The following is a 24,724-nucleotide window of genomic DNA, read 5'->3' on the forward strand; positions in this document are numbered from 1 at the left end:
GAGAAAGAAAGAGAGAAACCTGCAGACCTGCTTCACTACTCATGGAAGCTTTTTTCCTATTGGTGAGGACTGGGGGTTTCAACCCAGGTTCATGTATATGGTGACCACAGCTGACCAGGTGTGCCACAGCTTGGCCCTCATTTTATTATTTCAATGTGATGGCAGGGATGCTAACAGTGAATGCTAACACTGTGCCACCTCCTGACCTAACTTTTAATATATGTATATTTATGTATGTATATATCCCATATATGTAATATATATGATATGCAAATATACACAACATATATTTTATATATATATATATCCCTTTTGGATAGAGACAGAGAAATTGAGAGGGAAGGAGGAGATAGGTAGACAGATAAATGGAGGGAGGGAGGGAGAGAGGGGGAGAGACAGAGAGAGAGAGAGAGAGAGAGAGAGAGACAGAGAGAGAGACCAGCAGCACTCTTCACCACTTGTGAAGTTTTCCCCCTGCAGATGGAGGCCAAGGGCTTGAACCCCAGTCCTAGCACATGGTAACAGGTACGCCACCACTGGGCCCTATTTTATATTTTTATGAGTGGGATAAAGAGCTGAGGAGACAGAAAGAGACATCAGAACACTGCTCTGCCATGCCTTTGTTGTGGTACTAGGGATAAAACCCAGAAGCTCAAAGCACGAATTCTTACCTGCTGAGCCACCTCCTTAGCCCTAAGCAAAAACTTTAATTCCTACTGCTCACAACATGTTATTTGCCTCTTAAATTAACAAAGATCATTTAATTTGGTTTATCAATTTAGCACCTAAAGAATTTCCTTAAATAGGACACCAAGGGATGGTGCAGCTAGTTAAGTGCACATTATCGCCACAGGGCCAGGATCTGAAGGTTCAATCCCCGCTCCCCACCTGCAGCGGGGATGCTTCACAAACAATGAAGCAGGTCTGCAGGTGCCTATCTTTCTCTCTCCCTCTATGTCTCCTCTCCCCTCTCTATCATGTATTAAAAAAAAAAAGAAAGAAAGAAAAGAAAAGAAAGAAATGGCCACCATGAGAGGTGAATTTATAGTGCTGGCACCGTACCCTAGTGATCACCTTGGTGGAAATAAATAAATAAATAAGAATTTCCTTACTATACCAGTGTTCTCACTGCAATCCTCCATGCTAGTGTTAGAAAAAAGGCCTCAGAGATGAAGATGGAAGCACATAATAAGAAAGTTAAAGCAGTGACAGTTCTGTAGCTTACTCCTAGAAGAATGCTATTTTAAAATGCTAGGCCCAGGGACCCGGCAGTAGCACACCTTGTGAAAAGTACTCATTATCACCTACAAGGACCTGGGTTCAAGGTCCCACTCCCCACCTACAGGGGAGAGGCTTTATCAACAGTGGAATAATGCTACAAGTATCTCTCTTTCTCTCTACCACCCCTTTCCCTTTCAATTGCTCCCTGTCCTATCAAACAAAATTAATAATTAAAAAAAATTAAAATTAAAAAACTATGCAAAGCCTATTGAAGGATTCTAATCTAAACAAAATAAGCGCTATTCCTAAAGTTTGACAAGATTTTGGGGGGAAATGTCATCAGCAATATATTTTTTAAATTTCTTTATTGGAGGATTAATGGTTTACAGCTGACAGTAAAATATAACACTTTGTACAGGCATAACATTTCCACGTAACAATACAACCCCCACTAGGTCCTCCTCTACCATCATGTTTCAGGACCTGAAACCTGTACCCACCCCAGAGTCTTTGACTTTGGGGCAATACACCAAAGTAGTATTTTTATTGTATTGATCTGAAGCATAATCCACCACCCACCCATGTAGCCACCTACCATCTTCCTTCTAAGAAATTCTGTTATCTAAATCTCAAATTTCATCAGCTATGAGACACTGACCCTGAATCTTCAAAATGTCTTCCCTACAACAAACACAGAACTATGTCCATATTCCTCTGTCTATGTCTATGTCTATGTCTATGGCATTCCTATGTCTATGTCCACATTGCTATTCTTCATGATTCGGGTAACCTAGCTTGTTAAGTTTGGCACAGTCAAGTTTGCTGAACGTCACTGCCCAACTGAATTCCATTACCTTTTTATGTGCAATATTCTTGGTACAAACAAATCCATTGACAACTACAGAATCAAACTTCTTTCCACCTGGGATCTGATGAAACAATTGAGAAAACAATAAAATTCAACGATGCAGCCTTAGAAAACAATTTGGTGAATCGATCACTTATTTCCATTCTTCTTTTTAAGTTATATAACCAAGCAAGAAGGAGAAAGTTTCAAGATAGAATTTTTCCTTTCAACCAATGACTCATGACACTTTAGTCTGTCTACTTCGTACCTCCCACTTTTTTTTTTTTTTTAAGATTTTTATTTGTTTATTAGAAAGAAAGGAGGAGAGAGAAAGAACCAGACATCACTGTGGCAATGTGCTACCAGGGATTGAACTCGGGACCAGTGCTTAATCCACTGTGCCACCTCCTGGACCACATACCTCCTAATCTCTAACCTGGTGTCTGATACTCTAAAATAACCATACGACCAAACAGATTAGTGCTATACAGTAATTAAAATTATTATTAAATATTATAGACTAAAACCACACACAAGACTCCACTACTATCTACGTAAAGCAGTTACCCACAGCTTTTCCACAGGACTGTGGGAGTATTCTGTGGGGTCTTCTTGCAGATAACGTCAAGAAGAGGAAGCAAGAAAGGAAAAGGAACAAACTATTTCTTTGGGCTCTCAACTCAATCCACATTTGACTCACCCCTTCTGATCACCTTTCACTTCCTGTGAGTGGCTTCTATGAATCCTGTGTACACTTCTGGCTAAAAGAGCAGACAGGAACACGTTTCCCTCCTTACCTGACATCCCTCACAGCAGTAATCATTTTATTTATTTATTTATTTATTTTTATTTATTTATTTTTGCCTCCAGGGTAATTGCTGGGGCTCGGTGTCTGCACTACGAATCCACTGCTCCTGGAGGCTAATTTTTCCCTTTTGTTGCCCTTGTTTTATCACTGTTGTTGGTATTGTTGTTGTTATTGCTGTCGCTGCTTGCGGGTAGGACAAGAAGAAATGGAGAGAGGATGGAAGACAGAGAGGGGGAGAGAAAGACAGACACCTACAGACCTGCCTCACTGCCTGTGAAGTGACCCCCCTGCAGATGGGGAGCCGGGGGCTCAAACCGGGATCCTTAAACTGGTCCTTGAGCTTTGCGCCATGTGCACATAACTCACTGAGCCAACACCCAGCCCCCAGCAGTAATCATTTTAGATTATCATTAACAAATACATTACTCTCCAGCCCATGTCATTAATTCTTAGCATTAGGAAAACATTAATAGAGCTCACTTTTTTGATGTGGACAAATTGACGGATATCCATATCATCATCCCTGTTCTTGACATCAGGTCGAACTGTCTGGACAACCTGACAGACTAGTGACACAATGATGTCCCTCCAAGATGGTGACAATGACTCACTGTGGAGCAACTGTTGGAGTAGTGCCATCATGTGATTATGATTAGCTGAACTACAAAAGTGTCACAAGAAGAAAAAAATGTACATAGTTAATACTACCAGAAACAATAATTCTGAAGATGCAATAAGCAGTCTATAAAGAAATAAGCATATGAATTGTAGCTCACAGACACGTCTTCTAGGTCAACTTTACTCTCTCATCATAGCTGAACCTTAATGATTTTGTGCATAAATGAAATCTGAACATCATCAATTAAGGTGACCCCTTAAATCTGATGAAATTTTTTTATACTATTTTGTTGCTTTTTTATTATTATTTATTTATTCCCTTTTGTTGCCCTTGTTGTTTTATTGTTGTAGTTATTATTGTTGTTATTGATGTCATCGTTGTTGGATATGACAGAGAGAAATGGAGAGAAGAGGGGAAGACAGAGAGGGGGAGAGAAAGACACATGCAGACCTGCTTCACCGCCTGTGAAGCGACTCCTCTGCAGGTGGGGAGCCGGGGGCTCGAACCGAGATCCTTACTCCGGTCCTTGTGCTTTGCACCACCTGTGCTTAATCTGCTGCGCTACTGCTGACTCCCTAATCTGATGAAGTTTTAACACCTAAGTTCCAACAAGGACAGACAAGATGCACTTTAGGACTCTTGTTTCATATGAAATTTCATCAGAACAGACTTTATTTCCTAAGTCATCTTAGGACTTCACTAGGAAGACTTCTGCATAGGCCTCTCAAGTGACTGATAACAACAGGCAATCGACATTGAAAGGCTGACTCCCTTACAGCAACCTCTCCATGGCTTGCTTCTCTCCATTCTCCTCCCTCAGCAGCTCCAGGTTGTTGTGATGCCAGCCCAGAGGTGTGAAAGGCAGCTCTTTGGATTTTTCCTCTACTCGACGATTAAATAAGGATTCTAAGTAAAGAGTAAAATAAAATTATACTTGAAGGCAGTCTTTTATGTTCTATCTACCTACTCACAGACTTAGAAACTTCCAATTTCCATTTCAATGTTTTAAGCAGGAACAATTCTGATTATCGGTGTGGAAAACAAGGACATGTATAAATATATAAATGAAAAGAGTTAGGCCTGAATTAGACCATCAATATTTAGCAAGAGCCAAAGTCAGGCAAGGCAGAACTGTGAAATGTAAATTTATATATGAAACAAGAAGTTTCAAGTCAATCATTTTAAGTTTAGCTTCTGAAACTCTGGTGGTGGGAAAGGTGTGAAATTATACTCCTGTTACCTTATAATTTTGTGTGTCACTATTAAATCACTAATATTTTTTTTTAATTTAGCTCCTGAAAAGCAAATACGAAATCTTTACTCTCCCTTTTATTTATGTGGGTACACTACAAAAGATTAAAAAAAAAGTTCCTAATAAAATTGCAAGCTAAAAGCCACATTCAACACGGGCCAGGTGATGGCACACCTGGTTGAGCGACACATCTGGTTGAGCGACACATATTACAGTGCTCAAGGACCCAGGTTGGAGCCGCTGGTCCCCACCTGCAGGGGGAAAGCTTCACAAGTGGTGTCTCTCTGTTTCTCTCCCTCTCTATCACCCCTTTCCCTCTCAATTTCTGCCTATCTCTATACAATAAATAAAGATAATTAAAAAAAATTTTAATTACATTTAATATAAATCTGAATGTTGTCAGAAAAACATGAAAGTGTGGGCTCTGAACTTCAACTCTAATGTATCTGAGGTGGTCACACATGACAGTGCATGATATAAATGTCTGTTCACACATTCTCTAGTGGTTTCTTTTTCAATATTAGGATAAAAGCTTTTTTAGCAAAGTTTCACATGTTGGGCCTAACAATAAATTATAGAGGAATGTCTTAAAATAATAATTAACTATTTATGTAAAGTTATAAAACCCTTAATTTATTTATTTTAACATAGTGCTTCTCAGCTCTGGAGTATGGTGCCATGGGGGACTGAACCTGGGAGTCTCAGGTATTAGAGCCCCTTTGCATGGCCAATATCCTCTCTCTCCCTCTCCAAACTCTTAAATGTTTAAAATAAATGTGGATCAAAACAAAGTAAGAGAATATTAAGTACTTTGTAAAGACTATGCTTGCTAAATAATAGTTGGAAAGGTGACTTGAATAATTTTGATGAAATATGAAATGTTCACCAAGTGCTCCAATCCTTCCCTTCTCAAAGAAAACCAACCAAACTAAAAAAAAAAAAATAGACCAACAGACTGTACAGGAAAGCATGTGTCCATGACATGTAATGTCCAGAAACTGTATATCTTAACTGTGTAAATGATCGCCCTGTAAACTACTAGTTAAACCAGATGCTCAGAAGTGGATTTTGCAAGTCTGCTAAGTTATAATGTCAGCCTGCCCCACCATGGTTCTTTTTTTTAAAAAAAAAACTCTTCCTCTATCTGAAGCTTTTACTGTGGAGTGTTCTATCTTGACTCCAGAGTAAGTAGAAAAGGAGTGAGAGAAAGCTTATATTCTCCTGCACTTCTTTTTGCTCCCAAGAAACAGACCAGCAGGATTAGTTCTTTACGTCCGTCTGCTTCTGAACCAACTCCACAGAATAAGCAGCAATTTCTATAGGATAAGATCTGCCTGTGAACTCTGATAAGTTTGCAAATCCCCAATGATGTATATACCAAAACCTAGTGTTGTATTTATGAAATTTAAAAAAAAAATACTGACGCCTTTAAAAGATAAGAATTTCAATTCTATCAAAGACCTTTTATAGGAAGTTACTTTTCAGGAAGTAATTACTTTTCAAATCAAGTCCGACTTTATATTTTTGGTTTTCTATTTTCTCAAGTCACTACACACATTAACACCTGTTTCCCTGTGACACTGTAGCACTAAAACTACTGCAGATAGAATTTTACGCTGTGCCAATTACTGTGTGAGGTATAGCCTCATGCAGCAAAGACACGCCATCCCATGTACAAACTTTGATATAAAAATTACCTTTGATGAAGGCATCACTTATTGAGAGCTGCTGGCCGCCATTGTCAGAAGTCAAGTACTCTGTATACCAAGGAGAGAGCAGAAAGAAGAGGAAGGAAAGACTATGACTATAGCGAGCCAGCATAATTATACAGAGAACACGCCCACACACACAATATGACTCCCGTGAAACCGTTCACTGCCCAACCAATTCAAGAAAAGTTTTAAGCTAATATGAGCTTTAGGGCATAAGCTTAAATTAGTAACCCATAGAGTCTAGAAAAGCACTGTTGGATAGGTCATCTGAAACAAGTCAATTTCTTCATTAAAGATTGAGTCAGTTTTCCAGAAAAAGGAGATCTTCAAAAATTTACAGAACAAGTCTAAAAAGACTACACAATTTTTCTTATGCATAACTATGTTAATTAGCAAATAATGCCTATATACAAGATGGTTGAAAGGTCATCTCAGAAAAGAAGTTATGTTTTTTTTTCTTCTTTCAATTCTATATAAGCTAAGATACAAATATATACAAAAGTAAAATGGGCAGGAAACAAAAGTATAAGGCTTTTACATCAGGGCTTTACTGTTTTTTGTTTTTTTTTAAAGAAGTATTTCTCTTCTAGGGTTTATTTTATTTTTGTTTTATTTATTTATCTGATAGAACAGAGAGGTGTTAAGAAGGAGTTAGATTGTTATGTGGAAAACTGAGAAATGTTACGTATGTACAAACTACTATATTTTATTGTTGACTGTAAACCATTAATCTCCCCAATAAAGAAAAAAGAAAAATTTATATATAAATATATATATGACAAAATTCCCACAAAAAATGGAGGGGATAAAGAGGGGAAGAAAGAGAACTGCAGCACTGCTGCTGCTTATGAAGCTTCCCCCTTGCAGGTGAGGACCAGGGGCTTGAACCAGGTTCCTTTGCATTGTAATGTGTGAGCTCAACCAAGTGCACCACTGCCTGGCTCCTATTATACTGGTTTTTAAATTAGAGCTTTAATTTTTCAAAAGTTGCAAGCAGATAATATCAAGTATTACCACAAATAACCCTATGTCTGTGACTCTGTCATTTTAGAACTTTTCAAATGTTTTTAGGATTGTCTTCATTATTATTATCATCATCATTATTGGGGGAATTACTGGCTTGCAGTAGATGCTGTAAGTGAAAGTAATTCTTTACTTCATGAACTTTCCCGCAGGTCTGTGACAAAGCAGAGCTTAAACAAGGTACTACCACGCAAATAAGCCACAATGTCTTTTCTGTCCTTTAAGGTACAGGTTCCCCATAAAATTCTCTCCAAGTAAATTTTATTCATAACAAAGAGGCTTCAAAAGTCAATGTTTATAGGGAGCCAAGTGGTGGAACAGCCAGCTAAATGCACACATTACCATGAGCGAGGACCCGGGTTCTAGTTCCCCTCCCCACTCTCAAGGGGGAAACTTCATGAGCAGTGAAGTAGGTCTGCAGGTGTCTATCTTTCTCTGTGTGTGTGCGTATCTACTTCGACCACCCCCTCTGCTAAATTTCTCTCTGTTATATCAAATAAAATAGAAGGAAAAAATGGCTGCAAGGAACCACAGATTCGTAGTGCTAGCACTAAGCCCCTAGCGGGGGGGGAAAAAAAGTCAATGTTTATAAATCAATATGCTCATTTTTCTATCAAGCAGAGAAGAAATTTTATCTAGAAAATTCAACAACATATAACAACAATAAAACAACAAGGGCAACAAAAGGGAATAAATAAATAAATATAAAAAAAAAGAAAGAAAAAGAAAATTCAAGTGTGGTGGCTCAGTGGATAGTGCTGGACTCTCAAGCATGAGGTCCTGGGTTCAATCCCTGGCAGCACATGTACCAGAGTGATGTCTGGTTCTTTCTGCCATCTTCATGAAAGAAAGAAAGAAAGAAAGAAAGAAAGAAAGAAAGAAAGAAAGAAAGAAAGAAAGAAAGAAAGAAAGAAAGGAAGGAAGGAAGGAAGGAAGAGAAAGAAAGGGATAAAGGGAGGAAGGGAAGAAGAAAACTCAAGTGTGACAAATACAATAAAATCAAGTAAACTAAATGTTATAACTTCTTTCTGCACCTCTCCCACAGAACAATATACTTACTTTATAGACGTTATTTTTAATACTAAAGCTTAAGTATATTTATGTAGAAAAATTCAAAAGAGGGGCCAAGTGGCACACCTGGTTCAGCAATACATTACAATGCACAATTACCCAGGTTCAAGTCCCTGGTCCCCACCTACAAGGGAAAACATTGCAAGTGATGAAGCAGTGCTACAGGTGTCTCTCTTCCTCTCTATCTCTTCTCTCCTTCTCAATTTCTGTCTCTATCTAATAAATAAATAAATAAATAGATTTTTTTTAAAAAAGAAAAATTCAAAAGAAACGAACTATCCAAGGGTCGGGTGGTAGCGCAGTGGGTTACACACAGTGCACACGGTGCAAAGTGCAAGGACCGGTGTAAGGATCCTGGTTCGAGCCCCTGGCTCCCCACCTGCAGGGGGGGTTTGCTTCACAAGCGGTGAAGCAGGTCTGCAGGTGTCTATCTTTCTCTCCCCTCTGTCTTCCCCTCCTCTCTCCATTTCTCTCTGTCCTATCCAACAACAACGTCAACAACAACAACAATAATAATAATAACCACAACAAGGATAAAACAACAAAGGCAACAAAAGGGGGAAAAATGGCCTCCAGGAGCAGTGGCTTTGTGGTACAGGTACCGAGTCCCAGCAATAACCCTGGAGGTCAAAATAAATAAATAAATAAAACGAACTGTCCCCATTTTATTGCGAAAATAATACAGACTAAACAGAATTCTGTATCTTCCACCTAGACTCAACAATCATTAGCCACTAGTCACATATGATTTCTCTCTATATATACATGTACGCTTTCTCATCTTGACTATTTGAAGTCACACATATCGTGACCATTTATTGCAGATATCACAAGACATATACCATAAGAGTATTCTTCCAGATATCAAGTGTAAACGTGAAATACCACTTACACTAAGAAAACTGACAGAGCCTTAGCGTCGCTGAACTGTATACAGTAGAGTCCATACTCAAATTGCTATATTATTCTCTAAAATGTCTCAATAAACTTCTTCCCCCCGTCAAACCCAAGCTCTATAAGATCCATGTACTGAATATTCATTTTCTTTTAATCTAAAGTGGGCTCCACAGGTCTTTTCTTTTTTTTTATTGCCACTAGAGTTGTCGCTGGGGCTTGGTGCCATCACTACAAATCTATAACTCCCAGAAGCCATTGCTTTCCTTTTCTACTTTTTTTTTTTTTTTTTTTTTTAGTTTATTTACTTGGATAGAACAGAAAGAAACCCAAAAGGTATAGGAGACAGACAGAGGGAGAGAGAAAGACATCTGCAGACCCGCTTCGCTACGTGTGAAGTGGTCTCCCCTGCAGGCGGGGAGCAGGGGCTTGAACCTGGGTCTTTGTGCTTGGTAATACATGTGCTTAACAGGGTACACCACTGCCTGGCCCCATGTCTTTTCTTTTGTTTTATTTATTTATTTACTTATTAGAGACAGAAATTTAGAGGGGAGAGGAAGAGGGAAAAAGAGACACCTGCAGCCCTGCTCCACCACTTGTAAAGCTTTCCCCCTGCAGGTGGGGAACCAAGGGCTTGAACCTGGGTTCTTACACACTGTAATGTGTGTGCTTAACCAGCTGCACCACTGCCTGGCCCCATGTCTTTTTCTTTTAATGATATTGAATTTGGGGGAAAAAAATACAGATAAAACAGGTGGAGTGGTTTACACTCTGAATTTGGTCAGTCCCCTCATAGTGCTATATAACTTGACCCTATAGCCCATTTTTTGTTTTTTAATAGGACAGAAAGAAATAGAGAGGGAAAGCAGAGATCAGAAGGAAGAGAGAAAGACATACCTGCAGCACTGCTTGTGAAGCTTTTCCCCTGCAGGTGGGGACGAAGGGCCTGAACCCAACAAGGGCGATCAACCAGGCCCACCAATGCCCAGCCACACAGAATCTATGTCCACTACAACGAGATATCAGACCTAGAGGTACCTCTTGCTAAGGTTCTACTTGCTAACTTTCAAAGAATGGTCAAAATCCTGCTTGCAGCATTATAAGACATTGCTTTTAATAAGAAATATTTGCACTGTACAACTCTCCAAGACCAGTAGAGAAGACATATTTTATCTATTTGTTACTATTATTTTTTAAAATTTTTATCTATTTATTTATTTATGAAGAAGATAGGTGGAGAGAAAGAGCCAGACATCACTCTAGTCCATGTGCTGCCAGGGACTGAACTCAAGATCTCATGCTTGAGAGTCTAGTGCTTTATCCATTGCGCCTCTTCCTGGACCACTTACTATTATTTTTTTATAGCCACCAGGGTTATTGCTGGAGCTTAGTGCCTGAACAAAGAATCAATAGCTCCTAGATTCTATTTTTGTTTGTTCATTTTGTTCTTTTGATAGGACAGAGAAAAATTTAGGGGAGAGGGAAATAGAGAGAGGGAGAGAAAGACAAGACACCTGTAGACCTGCTTCATTGCTTGTGAAGTGTGTCCTCTCTGCAGGTGTGGAGCAGGGCTTGAACCTGGGTCCTTGTGGATGGTAAAGTTGTACTTACCCAGGTGTGCTGCTGCCCAGTCCACCCTGCACATAGTAAAATATTAAAATGGAATTCACACTCTCTCTATTTTGTCTAAGACTGATTTTCTCACATAAGATTTTTAATGACTTTTTAATTCTATAAATCCAAATTTTCTCAGCTTCAGAAAAAACAGGATGATCCCTAAAAAAAAAAAAAAAATACTTTTATCTTGAATTTCAATGGAAAGACACAAACTACTCTCTCCCATTTTTATTTAAGAATGAAAACCAGGGGCTGGGTGGTTGTTCCCTCAATTGACCTCAATTGAGCACACAAGTTATCATGCACAGGACCTAAGTTCGACCCCCACTCACCACCTGCAGGGGGAAAGCTTCACGAATAGTGAATAGTGCCCATCTTTCTTTCTCTCCCTTTTATTTATTTATTTTAAATATTTTATGTATTTACTCATGAGAAAGATAGAAGGAAGAGAAAGAACCAGACATCACTCTTGTACATGTGCTGCTAGGGACTGAACTCAGGACCTCATGCTTGAGAGTCCAATGCCCAATCCACTGTGCAACCTCTCAGGCCATTCTCTCTCCCTCTCTACCTGCCCCTCCCCTCTCAGTTTATTCCTGCTCTATCAAATAAAAATAAAAATAGAAAGAAAATTTTAAAAGGACGGGTGAATTTGTTGTGCTACCATCAAGCCCCAGCAACAACCCCGGTAGCAATAGAAAAAAGGGGGGGGGACTTAAAAAATAAAATAAAGAAGGAAAACCAACAGTAGAAGTCTACTATTCGTGAGTTGGATGGTAGCATAGCAGATTAAGCGTAGGTGGTGCAAAGCACAAGGACCGGCATAAGGATCCCGGTTCAAGCCCCCGGCTCCCTACCTGCAGAGGAGTCACTTCACAGGCAGTGAAGCAGGTCTGCAGTTATCTCTTTTTCTCTCCCCCTCTCTGTCTTCCCCTTCTCTCTCCATTTCTCTGTCCTATCCAACGACGACAAATTTAAATAAAAGCCAGTGTCATCATTTATAGTTCCAAAATTTTTCCACAGTGTGGTACACAGTTTTCCTGGACCTGGAAACAGACTTAGTTAATGTAAAGAGACATTTTCTGTCTCTTTATTATCTCAGACTTCCACTTTCCTCTTAATCTTGTGTATCCTTCCCTGATAAGAATATTCTGATTGGGGGCCAGGCAGTGCACCAGTTTAAGTGCATGTTACCATGTGTAAGGATCTGATTTCAAGCCCCCATATGTGAAGCACAGGGACTGGCGCTCAGATCCAGGTTCGAGTCCCCAGCTCCCCACCTGCAAGGGGGTCACTTCACAAGTGGTGAAGCAGGTCCACAGGTGTCTGTCTCCCCCTCCCCCCTTCCCTCCTCTCTGAATTTCTCTCCGTCCTATATAACAACAACAACAACAAAATGGAGAAAGTGGTCAACAGGAGTAGTGCATAGTACAGGCACCAAGCCCCAGCAATAACCCTGGAAGCAGAAAAAAAAAAAAAAAAAAAAACGCTGAGGTCACAGCAGTTATAAAGTAAACATGTTTTCTTCAATTGCAGGTGCTTCCCCTTTAATACCCCTTAGGGACAATACTTGAAGTTGTACTACAAAATATGTCATTACTGGAGTCTTCCATTTCACTCCATTCCCAACATGGGATGTTAGGTTTCCTAATGTACATCTCTGTGCTCAGCAGTCTACCTACCTTCTGCTACAGTAAATCCTCCAAAGCTAAATACTATCATCATGATTTTCAAAACTTTGACTTTTCAAGGGTCAGAATCATTATTAGCAAGTCAAAGACATATTTTGTTCTCTACTTTTATCAAAATGGAACTGCCAAATGATGTGTCAGAGGGGCCGTGTGGTGGCGCACCTGGTTGAGCACATATATTACAATGTGCAATGACCCAGGTTCAAGCCCCCGGTCCCCACCTGCAGGGGGAAAGCTTCATGAGTGGTGATGCAGTGCTGCAGGTGTCTCTCTGTCTCTCTCCTTCTTTATCTCTCCCTATCCCCTACATATCTGGCTGTCTCTATCTAATAAATAAAGATAATAAAAAAAATTTTTAATGATGTGTCAGAGAACATATACTCTGTCCTAGTAGATTTCACGAAGCCCTATTTGTCAACTTTATATTGCAAAAGCTGCATCCAAAAGCAACCAGCCTACAGTTACTTCTCACAAGGGTGGCATCTGCTTTACTGCCCTTGCATACTAATACAAAGGCACTCTGGCATTCTTCCAGTTTCTGTTTTGGGAATCCCCGTGTGTGTGTTTTACTTGTTCAATATTAGGCCAGTCTTAGGCACTGGGTGTTGGCTCACCTGGTAGAGAGCACATGTTATCATGCACAAAGACCTGAGTTCAAACCCCCAGGAGTCTCTTTCCCCCTGACTGTCTTCCCCACCTCATTCAATCTCTCTCTGTTCTATCACATAATATAAAATATTTTTAGGGGCCGGGTGGTGGCGCACCTGGTTAAGTGCACATGTTACAGTGCACAAGGATCCAGGTTTGAGGCCCTGGTCCCCACCTGCAAGGGGAAAGTTTCATGAGTGCTGAAGCAGGGCTACAGGTGTCTCACTGTCTCTCTCCCTCTCTATCTCCCCCTTCCCACTTGATTTCTGGCTGTCTCTATCCAATAAATAAAAAAAGAGAATGAAAAATTAAACAATAAAAATTAAAAAATAGACTTCCGGAGGCGGAGCTACGAGCAGCAGATCGCTTTCTCTCCTCTCCTCTCCTCTCCTCTCCCGGATCAAGTAGGAATACCAAAGGAGACCACCCGGACCGAAACAAGACAGGACTAGAATGACCACAGAAACCCAGTAAATCACCCGTGAGTACAAACACGCGTGGCTGGTGACAGAGAGGAGAGAGGGGCCTAAGGAGAGATTAAGTGACTGCTAACAGTTCGACAGTTTGTCAGTGGAGACACCACCTCCAGTCTGCTCCACCAACAAGGGGACAGCTGAAGGGAGGAAAGGACTCCCCAGAGACTCACCAAGTACAACTCTGAGTCTCCATTGCTACTACCCTCAGAATCTGGAGCAGCAACAGGGAGGGACACCAGGGCACAGAGATCTAACCGGGAAACTCAGGAGAAGACCTATACCTCGGTGGCATAGCTGAAGGGCTGTGAAAGTCTCTTTGCATAACCACTGGATTATCTCTGCCACACCCTGCTTTATCTCTTGGTCAGGAGTCATTGATTAAGCCAAGAAGCCGATTGATAGTTTAAAAGCCCTCAGGCTACTATAGCCTACAGGGGAAAAAAAAAAAGGCTTTTACACCACTGAACTCCAACTCAGGGATTGAAAAAACTGTTAACTTATATAAAATGGTTAAAACAAGAAAAAATAATGGAGACTCAAACCAGGACAAGAGTCCAGCTAAAAGTCCTCCAGAGGGCGAAGCACAAAACAACGAGTTCAACATCCAAACATTAGCTAAGGAAATAATAACAGGAGTGAGTAAAGAATTTGAAAAAATTGTAATCAGAAATGCAGGAACAACAAATGAGAATACGGAAGAAAATTCTAATAATCTCATGGTTATTAGAGAGCTGAAAGCTGAAATTGCTGAGCTAAGAAGGCAACTAGCTGAACAAGCTAAAACAGTATCAGAGCAGGGCAACAAAATAGATGAACTCCAGAAAGCAGTAGAGGGCAGAGAGAATAGAATCAATGAGGCAGAAGACAGAATTAGCAAGATTGAGGATGAATTAGAGACAACTAAAGAAGAAGTAAAAGACCTCAAAAAGAGATTAAGAGATGCTGAAAACAACAACAGAGTCCTATGGGATGACTTCAAAAGAAACAATATACGCATTATTGGCTTACCAGAGGAAGAAAGAGAAGGGGAGGAAGAAAGCGTTCTCCAGGCCATAATAGCTGAAAATTTCTCTAGTCTAGACAACACCAAAGACATAAAGATTCAAGAAGCCCAGAGGGTCCCAAACAGAATTAACCCAGACCTAAAGACACCAAGACATGTCATACTTAGATTGGAAAGGAATAAGGATAAAGAAAGGATCCTCAAGGCTGCAAGAGAAAAACAAAGAGTCACCTACAAAGGAAAACCCATAAGATTAGCAGCAGACTTCTCCATACAAACACTACAGGCCAGAAGAGAATGGCAAGATATCTATCGAGTGCTCAATGAGAAAGGCTTTCAGCCAAGAATACTATATCCTGATAGATTGTCATTCAGACTAGATGGAAGCATCAAAACCTTCTCAGACAAGCAACAGTTGAAGGAAGCAACCATCACCAAACCTGCCCTGAAAGAAGTTCTGAAAGGTCTCCTATGAACAACCAGACCACCACAAATAGGACATATCTCAAAACACTCTAAAACTCTACAAGAATGGCGTTAAAATATCTTCAATCTTTGATATCAATAAATGTCAATGGCCTGAATTCACCTATTAAAAGACACAGAGTAGGAAGATGGATCAGAAAACACAACCCAACAATATGTTGTCTACAGGAAACTCACCTAACGCAACAAGACAAACACAGACTTAAAGTGAAAGGATGGAAAATTATCATTCAAGCCAATGGCCCACAAAAAAGGGCAGGAACAGCTATTCTCATATCTGACATGATAGACTTTAAAATAGATAAGATTAAAAAAGATAGGAATGGACACTACTTAATGCTCAGAGGATCAGTCAATCAAGAGGACTTAACAATTATTAATATCTATGCACCCAATGAGAAGCCATCTAAATACATCAAACTTCTACTGAAAGAGTTACAGCAATATATTAACAGTAACACAATCATAGTAGGGGACTTCAACACCCCACTATCTCAACTTGACAGATCATCCAGGAAGAAAATCAGTAAAGACATAAGGGAGCTAAATGAAGAGATAGATAAACTAGAACTATTGGACATTTTCAGAGTCATTCATCCCAAGAAACTGGAATACACATTTTACTCAAATCCACATGGATCATTCTCAAGGATAGACCATATGTTAGGCCACAAAGACAGCATCAGCCTATTCAAGAGCACTGAAATCATCCCAAGCATCTTCTCAGACCACAGTGGAATTAAACTAACACTTAACAATCAACAAAAGATTAGTAACAGTGCCAAAATGTGGAAGCTCAACAGTACACTTCTTAACAACTTCTGGGTCAAAGAGGAAATCAAGGAAGAAATCAAAATGTTTCGAGAGTTCAATGAAAATGAAGATACAAGCTATCAAAATATTTGGGACACAGCTAAAGCAGTCCTAAGAGGGAAGTTCATAGCTATACAAGCACACATTAGGAAACAAGAAAAGGCCTGATTGCACATCTTAAAGACCTAGAAGAAGAACAACAAAGGAATCCTAAAGCAACCAGAAGGACAGAAATTACTAAAGTTAGGGCAGAAATAAATAACATTGAGAATAGGAAAACCATACAAAAGATCAATGAAAGTAAATGTTGGTTCTTCGAAAAAGTAAACAAAATCGACAAACCTTTAGCCAGACTCACAAAACAAAAAAGGGAGAAGACCCAAATAAATCGGATAGTAAATGAAAGAGGAGAAATCACAACAGACACTGCAGAAATTCAACATATCATGCGAGGATTCTATGAACAACTATATGCCACCAAGCTAGAGAACCTGGAAGAAATGAATGATTTCCTAGATACCTACCAACTTCCAAAACTAAGTAAAGAGGAAGTGGATAACATGAACAGGCCCATCACAGCTAATGAAATTGAAACAGTTATCAAAAATCTTCCCAAAAATAAAAGTCCTGGACCAGATGGTTTTACAAATGAATTCTACAAAACTTTCAAAGAAGAACTAATACCTCTACTTTTAAAAGTCTTCCAGAAGATTGAAGACACTGGAATACTCCCTGCCAGCTTCTATGAAGCCAACATCACCCTGATACCAAAAGCAGACAGGGACACAACCAAAAAAGAAAACTACAGACCACTATCTCTGATGAACATAGATGCGAAAATATTGAACAAAATTCTAGCCAACCGGATACAGCAGTATATCAAAAAGATTGTTCATCATGACCAAGTGGGGTTTATCCCAGGCATGCAAGGTTGGTTTAATATACGTAAATCAATCAATGTGATCCACCACATCAACAAAAGCAAGACCAAAAACCACATGGTCATATCAATAGATGCAGAGAAAGCCTTTGACAAAATACAACATCCCTTTATGATCAAAACACTACAAAAAATAGGAATAGATGGAAAATTCCTGAAGATAGTGGAGTCTATATATAGCAAACCTACAGCCAACATCATACTCAATGGTGAAAAACTGGAAGCATTTCCCCTCAGATCAGGTACTAGACAGGGCTGCCCACTATCACCATTACTATTCAACATAGTGTTGGAAGTTCTTGCCATAGCAATCAGGCAGGAGCAAGGAATTAAAGGAATACAGATTGGAAGAGAAGAAGTCAAACTCTCCTTATTTGCAGATGACATGATAGTATACATGGAAAAACCTAAGGAATCTAGCAAGAAGCTTTTGGAAATCATCAGGCAATACAGTAATGTGTCAGGCTATAAAATTAACATTCAAAAGTCAGTGGCATTCCTCTATGCAAACACTAAGTTAGAAGAAATTGAAATCCAGAAATCAGTTCCTTTTTCTATAGCAACAAAAACAATAAAATATCTAGGAATAAACCTAACCAAAGAAGTGAAAGACTTGTATACTGAAAATTATGAGTCACTACTCAAAGAAATTGAAAAAGACACAAAGAAGTGGAAAGATATTCCATGCTCATGGGTTGGAAGAATTAACATCATCAAAATGAATATATTACCCAGAGCCATCTACAAATTTAATGCTATCCCCATCAAGATCCCAAGCACATTTTTTAGGAGAATAGAACAAATGCTACAAATGTTTATCTGGAACCAGAAAAGACCTAGAATTGCCAAAACAATCTTGAGAAAAAAGAACAGAACCGGAGGCATCACACTGCCAGATCTCAAACTATATTATAGGGCCATTGTCATTAAAACTGCTTGGTACTGGGACATGAACAGACACACTGACCAGTGGAATAGAATTGAGAGCCCAGAAATGAGGCCCCACACCTATGGACATCTAATCTTTGACAAAGGGGCCCAGACTATTACATGGGGAAAGCAGAGTCTCTTCAACAAATGGTGTTGGAAACAATGGGTTGAAACATGCAGAAGAATGAAGCTGAATTACTGTATTTCACCAAATACAAAAGTAAATTCCAAGTGGATCAAGGACTTGGATGTTAGACCAGAAACTATCAGATACTTAGAGGAAAATATTGGAAGAACTTTTTTCCGCATAAATTTTAAAGACATTTTCAATGAAACGAATCCAATTACAAGGAAGACTAAGGCAAGTATAAACCTATGGAACTACATCAAATTAAAAAGCTTCTTCACAGCAAAAGAAACCACTACCCAAATCAAGAGACCCCTCACAGAATGGGAGAAGATCTTTACATGCCATACATCAGATAAGTTTAATAACCAACATATATAAAGAGCTTACCAGACTCAACAACAAGACAACAAATAACCCCATCCAAAAATGGGGGGAGGAATTGGACAGAATATTCACCACAGAAGAGATCCAAAAGGCCAAGAAACACATGAAAAAATGCTCCAAGTCTCTGATTGTCAGAGAAATGCAAATCAAGACAACAATGAGATATCACTTCACTCCTGTGAGAAAGTCACACATCAGAAAAGGTAACAGCAGCAAATGCTGGAGAGGATGTGGGGTCAAAGGAACCCTCCTGCACTGCTGGTGGGAATGTCAATTGGTCCAACCTCTGTGGAGAACAGTCTGGAGAACTCTCAGAAGGCTAGAAATGGACCTACCCTATGACCCTGCAATTCCCCTCCTGGGGATATATCCTAAGGAACCCAACACATCCATCCAAAAAGATCTGTGTACACATATGTTCTTGGCAGCACAATTTGTAATAGCCAAAACCTGGAAGCAACCCAGGTGTCCAACAACAGATGAGTGGCTGAGCAAGTTGTGGTATATATACACAATGGAATACTACTCAGCTGTAAAAAATGGTGACTTCACTGTTTTCAGCCGATCTTGGATGGACCTTGAAAAAATCATGTTGAGTGAAATAAGTCAGAAACAGAAGGATGAATATGGGATGATCTCACTCTCAGGCCGAAGTTGAAAAACAAGATTAGAAAAGAAAACACAAGTCGAACCTGAAATGGAAGTGGAGTATTACACCAAAGGAAAAGACTCTGGGGTGGGTGGGTGGGTGGGTGGGGAGAATACAGGTCCATGAAAAATGATGAATGAAATAGTGGGGGTTGTATTGCTAAATGGGAATCTGGGGAATGTTATGCATGTAAAAAAAAAAAGAAGAAGTAGAAACACAAAGCAGAAATTGACTGAGTTTGGAGTATGGCACCAAAGTAAGAAAGCAGAAGTATACTAGAGTTTGCAGTGAGTACCTCCCTAATACTTCCTCTCCAAGTATTTTTTCCAAGCTTTGGGTCCATGATTGCTCAACAATTTGTTTGGCTTTGTATGTTAACTCTCTTTTCAGTCACCAGGTTCCAGGTGTCATCAGGATGCCGGCCAGACTTCCCTGGATTGAAGACACCACCAATGTGTCCTGGAGCTCAGCTTCCCCAGAGACCCATCCTACTAGGGAAAGAGAGAGGCAGACTGGGAGTATGGACCGACCAGTCAACGCCCATGTTCAGCGAGGAAGCAATTACAGAAGCCAGACCTTCTACCTTCTGCAACCCTAAAAAAAAAAAAAAAAATTAAAAAATAAAATATTTTTAAAAAATTAGTCACCTCATGGTCCGGGAGGTGGCCCATTGGATAAAGCATTGGACTCTCAAGCATGAGGTTCTGAGTTCAATCCCCGGCAGCACATGTACCAGAGTGATATCTGGTTCTTTCTCTCTTTTATCCTATCTTTCCCATAAATAAATAAAATATTTTTAAAAATAGTCATCTCTTTCCCTATACCATCTCAAATATCTATTTTTCCAATAAGATGTTTTTGTTTTTTTTCTCATCTGTTTACCAGAGCATTGCATGGCTCTGCCTGGTGGTACTGGGAATTGAACCTGCACCTGTAAAGACTTAGGCGTGAAAGCCTTCTGCATGACCATTCTGCTATGTCCTGTGCCCAATAAGTGTCTTGTAAGTGCTTTAGATGCCAGTTTACCACATTTGAATGGTAGTGGCTAATTATCACACAATTATTAAGAAAGAATTTATTGCAGGGGGACTGGGTTGTGGCTCACCTGGTTGAGAGCACATGTTGCAATGCTCAAGGATCTGGGTTCGAGCCCCCCATCCTCACCTACAGGGGGAAAGCTTTGCAAGTGGTGAAGCACTGCTGCAGGTATCTCTCTGTCTCTTCCCCTGTCTGTCTCCCCCTTCCTCTTAACTTCTGGCTATCTCTATCCAATAAATAAAGAATATTTTTTAAAATTTTAAAAAAAGAAAAAGAATTTGTTGCAGAACTATGGATTTATTTCTAGTTATTTTAGCATAAATGTTTAAGTTCAGAATAACTTTTCTGGTAATATCAAGATAGGAAGTCACAAAGAATTAGATAAGCCCTTTAAATTTAAATGAGGCGATAATTCAACTTTAGAGTTAAATGAAACAAAGGAAAAAACTGACTCCAGATGCAACTACAAAATAATTTCATCTTTACAATAATTTTGATTACTTTCAGAAAATGAAACCAGAAAACCAGACAGTTACTTATGTACCTATGTATTTTTATTTACTTGATGTTTTGCTTTTTTCTGGTTTGTTATATGTACTGGAGCTTGAATACAGGGTCTCACACAGGCAGGTGATGCACTGAACTATACCAATTCCTAAAAATATCACAGTAGAGCTGAAATTTAAAGAGGCCTTAATAATTATATTCAACAATGTAAACTTCATCATCCATTTTTAAATTTTTTTTATTCTTTATATGCTGCTCTGCTAGAATTTAGTAGTTTTATTTTTATTTTCATGCATCTTTTGCATTTTTATTAACATATTAAGTAAGACCTTGGTTAAGATGACTAAAATAAATTCTTTTTCTTTTTAATTTTAATTTTTTACTTTTTGCCTCCAGGGTTATTGCTGGGGCTCGGTGCCTGCACTACAAATCCACTGCTCCTGGAGGCCCTTTTTCCCTTTTGTTGCCCTTGTTGTTACCCTTGTTGTTGTCTTCATTATTATTGTTGTCATTGCTGATGATGTTGTTGAATAGGACAGAGAGACGTCGAGAGAGGAGGGGAAGACAGAGATGAGAGAAAGATAGACACCTGCACACCTGCTTCACCGCCTATGAAGCAACCTCCCTGCAGGTGGGGAGCCAGGGGCTCGAACTGGGATGCTTATGCCAGTCCTTGTGCTTTGCACCATGTGCGCTTAACCCACTGCACTACCACCTGACCCCCCCAATAAATTCCCTTAATATCAATTAGAGAAAACATTTTAAAATTTTCATCAGTACAGTAAAGCCTCATATAAGGTGAATAAAAATAAAGTCTTTTGATAGTAGAGAAGAAAATGTTTTTATAATTATAACACAGACAAGTATATACTTTAAATAAGAGTGGAAATATATTTTTGAAATATATGAATCCCCCCCAATCTAATTCAATCATCTAAAAGGTCTAACAAAATACTACATTACTGAATAATAGCATAAGCAACAAAGCTTTAAAATGTTAAATGAGGAAAAAAGAGATAAAGAGAGCAGAACATCCATGTTATAATCGCAAAGAAATGCCATCTTGGAGGTTGCACATTATGGTAAAGGGAGAGTAGCAGTCAGATGTATGTAGCCCCTTTTAAAAACTACAAGCTTTAAACTGAGGCAGGGGGTGAGGGAGGGAGAAACTAAAGGAGAAAAGAAGAAATAAAAGGAACCAACCAAGGGGGGAGGGGAGAAAAAAGAAGTGTGAGGAGGAGGTGTGGGGACAATGAGAAAGGGTGGAACAAAACCCACACCAAACCCCTCAGCCATATGGGACCGAGGAAGGAAGCCAGAAGAACAGGCTGACCTGAGGCCCTACGCCCAGCTCTGCAGCCTGTGTTTGCATTTCAGATGGAGACTACCTCCTACCTTTTTGGTCAGCAGGGTGAGGGGGTACATGAGGGTACTTGGAGGGCTTCTTGATATGGAAGTTCACGTTGTCCAGCTCCACGTTCAGGCTGATAGAAGCGGCTGAGTCACTATCCACTGTGGACTGGAAACTGCTGACTGATGTGCGCTTGCTAGGACTGGCAGAATCTTTTAGTATTGGAGAGGGGAAAGAAATATAGGGAGGAGGGGAGTAAAAATGGGTTTTATCAGGGCATTGGAGGAAAGGAGAAAAATGGTTTTGTTTTTAATATGCAAGACCAATGTGCAATACCAAAATGGATACAGTATTTTCAGGTACTTCTGTATCGGACTTAATAAAGTTTGAGAAAGTTAAATATAAAATGAAGTTTTTATAATGAAATATTTTGGAGGTTCTGCAGAGAGAAAGTCTGATATCACAGTGAAGAGTAAGAAAGCTGTCTACTGCAAAATTATTAGCTCAGAGTTATTTTTAAGCTGCTGCAAACTAGAAACTACAGCAAAATGTGAAAACACTATTCGCCTAACAGGTTGGTTGCTTGCGAAAATACTGTATCTAGGACAAGGATTACTACCAAGTGTTTACATGTAGTTGAGGCAATAAATCTTGAAAGACTGCTTCAACTAAACCAACAACAGTCATTTTATCACATGTACAAGTATAACAAATCAAAGCCGCATGTTAGAAAGTTCAACTCACTAGTCAAATTATCATCGCCTTCTTCAGCTATCTGTTCTGTGTCGCTGTCATCAAACTTGATGTCTTTAAACCAGGAGGGTTCAGAGTGTCCTTCCACAGAGTTCACCGAGTCACTGTCTGGAGAAGGGGTCTCGGAAAATTCTGTGCTCTGAAAGGATCGAGACAGCAGCCAGGCAATTTATTTCAAGGGCAATGACAGCATCGAGGCTCTCATCCTCCAAATAAATCCTAACCCAGTATTTGTATAAAGCTAAATGCTCACTTTACACATACATATTTTTTAAAGCTAGAAACCAAGAATATGCTGGCAATTACATTCTTAAAATCCTAATATTCATCAATTACTTGGAATAAGCACAAACAAAACATTAGCACACAAATTTTAGAGTGTTTTAATTCCTGCTTTAGTTTTGAGAAAGAATAAGGCCGTAACAGCCAAGTTTCCTTCAATGCATTGAGGATCAGGCTCGAACCTAGGTCATGCACATGGCAAAGTAGCTCACTATACAAGTGAGCTATTTCACCAGCACTACAACTACAACTGCTAGATTTTCCCACCATTTTTTTATTTGTGACTAATAGTGGGCTATAAAATTGTAAGATTACAGGGGGTAGTTCCACATCACACCCACCTCCAGAGTTCTGTGCTCCCACCCCTCCCAAAGATGACCACCGTAGTTTTCACAAGTCTTAGAAACAATTTGCTTAGGGGCCAGGTGGTAGCACAGCAGGTTAAGTGCACATAGAAACAGTTTGCTAGCTTCCGGTTTGTTGTTTGTTTGTTTTTTCTGAAAATCCATGTGTATCAATTCTCTAAATTCTTAACAATTGCTAGATTTAAACAAATACCACCACACCAATATTTTGATCATTTACCTTTTTTTTTCCTTTCTTTCTTTCTTTCTTTTTTTTTTTTCCTTTAACCAGAGCACTGCCCAGCTCTGGTTTATGGTGGTGTAGGGGATTGAATTAGGGACTATGAAACCTCAGGCATGAGTCTCTTTGCATAACTATTATGCTATCTATCCCAGCCCTTGATTATTTAACTTTTCAACGACTGAGTTTCCAATTTTAGTCCAGAAAGATGTTTACTAGGCATTATGTGTCTAGTACATACATTATATGTACATACTTGTAGTATATATAATGTATATATCAAGTTAATAGAAATGAAAAGTAAATCTTTTCCAAAGGTTCAATCTCAAAATAATTTCTACTTCCCTAGTTCAAGTGAAAAAAACTGAATCCACAAATACACATTGTCTTACCAGTGATAAAATTGGAGGAAAAAAAAAAAACTGGGCTTAAATGACAAGCAACCATAGGAACGTAAGGTTAAGTTTAATAAAAGCCACACCAACAGGGTAATAATGTTGGTTTCTAGTAGGTTTTTCATGACTGCTATCTATCGAGCGAAATATGTTTGAGCTTTCCTCAAACAGCAGGAAAATATCTTAAGAGAGTGCAGTTTTGGTAATTTACTACTTTTCATTCCAACTGGTAAAGAAAGACTCAATAGCAATAACACAAACTACCTGCAGTGGTCTGTACAGAGCATACTCGTCCCTGAACAGTTGGTCATGATGACTGACACAATCCAGCCAACGCCCATCAACCATTGCTTGTCCGATTGCTATAGCTTGCGCCCTGAATCAAGACCAACAAAAGTGACAACTTTTAAGAATAAGGTATAAGGCACAAACACTATCTTTTTTTTCCACGTGTAATCAGAGTGAATTCAAATAGGCCTTGAATAGGTTATACATTGGCATGTCACAATGTTTTTGTTTTTGTTTTTAAAGATGTTATTTATTTATGAGAAAGATAGGAGGAGAAAGAAAGAACCAGACATCACTCTAGCACATGTGCT

At 39.3% G+C, this 24,724-nt stretch overlaps 1 protein-coding gene across 9 annotated transcripts in view; it reads right to left on the reverse strand.

Moving 5' to 3' along the window:
- The window catches only part of PIKFYVE (phosphoinositide kinase, FYVE-type zinc finger containing), a 112,254-nt gene that overhangs the window by 47,584 nt on the left and 39,946 nt on the right, over positions 1 to 24,724 (reverse strand). For 5 of the 9 annotated variants that reach the window (XM_007520174.3, XM_016186890.2, XM_060194019.1 and 2 more), the window contains 7 exons: positions 24,390 to 24,501; positions 22,855 to 23,002; positions 22,155 to 22,322; positions 6,445 to 6,504; positions 4,272 to 4,401; positions 3,357 to 3,537; positions 2,076 to 2,150 (listed from right to left, as the gene is read on the reverse strand). In XM_007520174.3, the coding sequence (XP_007520236.1) occupies positions 2,076 to 2,150; positions 3,357 to 3,537; positions 4,272 to 4,401; positions 6,445 to 6,504; positions 22,155 to 22,322; positions 22,855 to 23,002; positions 24,390 to 24,501 (874 nt within the window). Of the gene's footprint in view, positions 1 to 2,075; positions 2,151 to 3,356; positions 3,538 to 4,271; positions 4,402 to 6,444; positions 6,505 to 22,143; positions 22,323 to 22,854; positions 23,003 to 24,389; positions 24,502 to 24,724 lie in introns of those variants that run through there. The other 4 variants (XM_016186893.2, XM_016186892.2, XM_060194022.1 and 1 more) reach the window with 2 other exon arrangements.

The sequence above is a fragment of the Erinaceus europaeus genome, chromosome 7, assembly GCF_950295315.1.
Source record: "Erinaceus europaeus chromosome 7, mEriEur2.1, whole genome shotgun sequence".
Lineage (NCBI taxonomy): Eukaryota > Metazoa > Chordata > Mammalia > Eulipotyphla > Erinaceidae > Erinaceus > Erinaceus europaeus.